General features: G+C 36.7%; 1 protein-coding gene across 1 annotated transcript; it reads left to right on the forward strand.

Moving 5' to 3' along the window:
- The first annotated feature begins 628 nt into the window (after positions 1-628).
- LOC121978187 (MADS-box transcription factor 14-like) lies at positions 629-1,702 on the forward strand. Its single transcript, XM_042530563.1, has 6 exons — positions 629-708; positions 820-919; positions 1,015-1,056; positions 1,203-1,241; positions 1,351-1,469; positions 1,591-1,702. Exons 1-6 carry the CDS (start codon positions 629-631, stop codon positions 1,700-1,702), a joined length of 492 nt encoding a protein of 163 aa, XP_042386497.1.
- Positions 1,703-1,946: the final 244 nt, after the last annotated feature.

The raw sequence follows: 1,946 nt of genomic DNA on the forward strand, positions 1-1,946 counted from the left end.
ACAACAGTATCCATAAAATACACAAATATTCTTTTTACAACATCAAAAGCTAATAAACTCAAAATATCATAAGCTTTTGCTATCATTATGAAACCTGGAAGCCTGAATAACTTTTGCAGTGAGAACTACCTCATCCTTCTCACCAACCAACACTTTAGCCAATGCATTTACTTCATCAACTTTTGGAGACACAAAAGCAAGCCCTTGATCTCAGTATCCAGTTTAATTTGTCTTGTTGACAAGGTCGACAGCCGTGTACACGAAGTTGAGACAACAAGCTTATCTACATACAAACATTAAATAATATCAGCTGCATTTTGAAGAAAAACAAGAATTAGAAAGAAAGAAAAGCCATTACACCAATATATACGACCTTTTCCAACAATGGCCTCGAGACTCACAAGGGTGCTAAGAGAGGATGCAAAATCATTTGCCCGAATGTTCCTTCCATCAACAACTCCGACAACAAGATATTTGCCAGCGGGGAAGCTACTAGATTACAAAGTGGAACAAACAATCATAAAGATGTACTTTTTATTATTTATATAGATTACATGAAATTCCTATATTTGTTCTTCTATGTGAAATATTCAGCATTGAAGTCTGAATCATTCATACTAATGTTCTCATGAGGACCATACAGGGAAACTGGCATCAAGAATATGGCAAACTTAAGGCCAAGATTGAGGTTTTAAGTAAAAGTCAAAGGTAGATCCGTTATAGTTACATCTAGATTTTTCATCAGAACATATGATCGGAGCTAAGGTTTTTCCATAATTTGGTATACCTAGTGATACCCTGCTACAATAATTGCTTCAGGCATCTAATGGGGGAGCAACTCGATTCCTTGAGCCACAAAGAACTCCAACAGCTAGAAAATCAGCTAGACAATTCTTTGAAACATATCCGGTCAAGAAAGGTTAACCACACGACCTTTTCCCGTGCTAAAACAAAGGTTGGTTAAGCAAGACATTCTGAAGTTGTATCGACCATGATTTTCTTTATACGGTGAAGAACCAAGTGGTGTTTGACTCTATCACTGAGCTTCAGAGGAAGGTAAAAAATTCTTTTATCAATATATATATATATATATATATATATAGAAGATTGTCATGATCCTTCAAGAGCCTAAAATGTTTAAATTTAGGTTAATAATAATACTACATGCATGTGCATAACCATCTCTTTTTTATTTACTGGAGAAGGCACTACAGGAGCAAAACAAGAGTTTGGAGAAGCAAGTGAGTTTGTGACCCTTTTTGCCCAAGTGAATGCAATTCATCTACTCCGTAAACAACATTAATAGATTATGAACACCATGGAGATTAAATCTTATTTAATTTAAACAAGATCCTAGAGGAGCAGAAGGCCAAGGCTCTCACCCAGCAGCCACACTGGGAACAAGCCCAAACAAGTTCCTCCTCTCCACCCTTTTTGTTGGCTGATGCTGACCATACCTTGAATATTGGGTATGCATCTTCAACTATATGAACTTTACATTGTTATTATTTACAATACTCATGGAATTAAAATAAGAAGATATACTGTGTCGGACCATGATCATTTTCATAATTTTGTTTGATGAGGCAGGTGCTACCAAGGAAGGGCAACCATAGGAGGGGAGGTAGAAGCTGCAGAGGTCCAGGCTCGGATCAATGGCAGCATATTGCCTCCCTGGATGCTCAACCATTTGAATGGCTAGCTCCAAATCATTAATTCAATCAATAGATTTTGAAAATAAAAAATAAAAACTTCCACAGTACATTTAAGCAATCTTGAAGTAGGAAGGCAAAAAAAAAGTAAGACATATTCAACGACTTACCCGTGGAGGTAGCTGACCATGAGTAAATATTGGATTAGCAATAGCCATCTGACCAAGAGTCCTAAGCATAACTGGGATATTTTAACCCTGTGACAGAGAGTTGTTTCCTACTTTCCTCTTTCAA

This window comes from Zingiber officinale, chromosome 4B (genome assembly GCF_018446385.1).
Source record: "Zingiber officinale cultivar Zhangliang chromosome 4B, Zo_v1.1, whole genome shotgun sequence".
Taxonomy (NCBI): domain Eukaryota; kingdom Viridiplantae; phylum Streptophyta; class Magnoliopsida; order Zingiberales; family Zingiberaceae; genus Zingiber; species Zingiber officinale.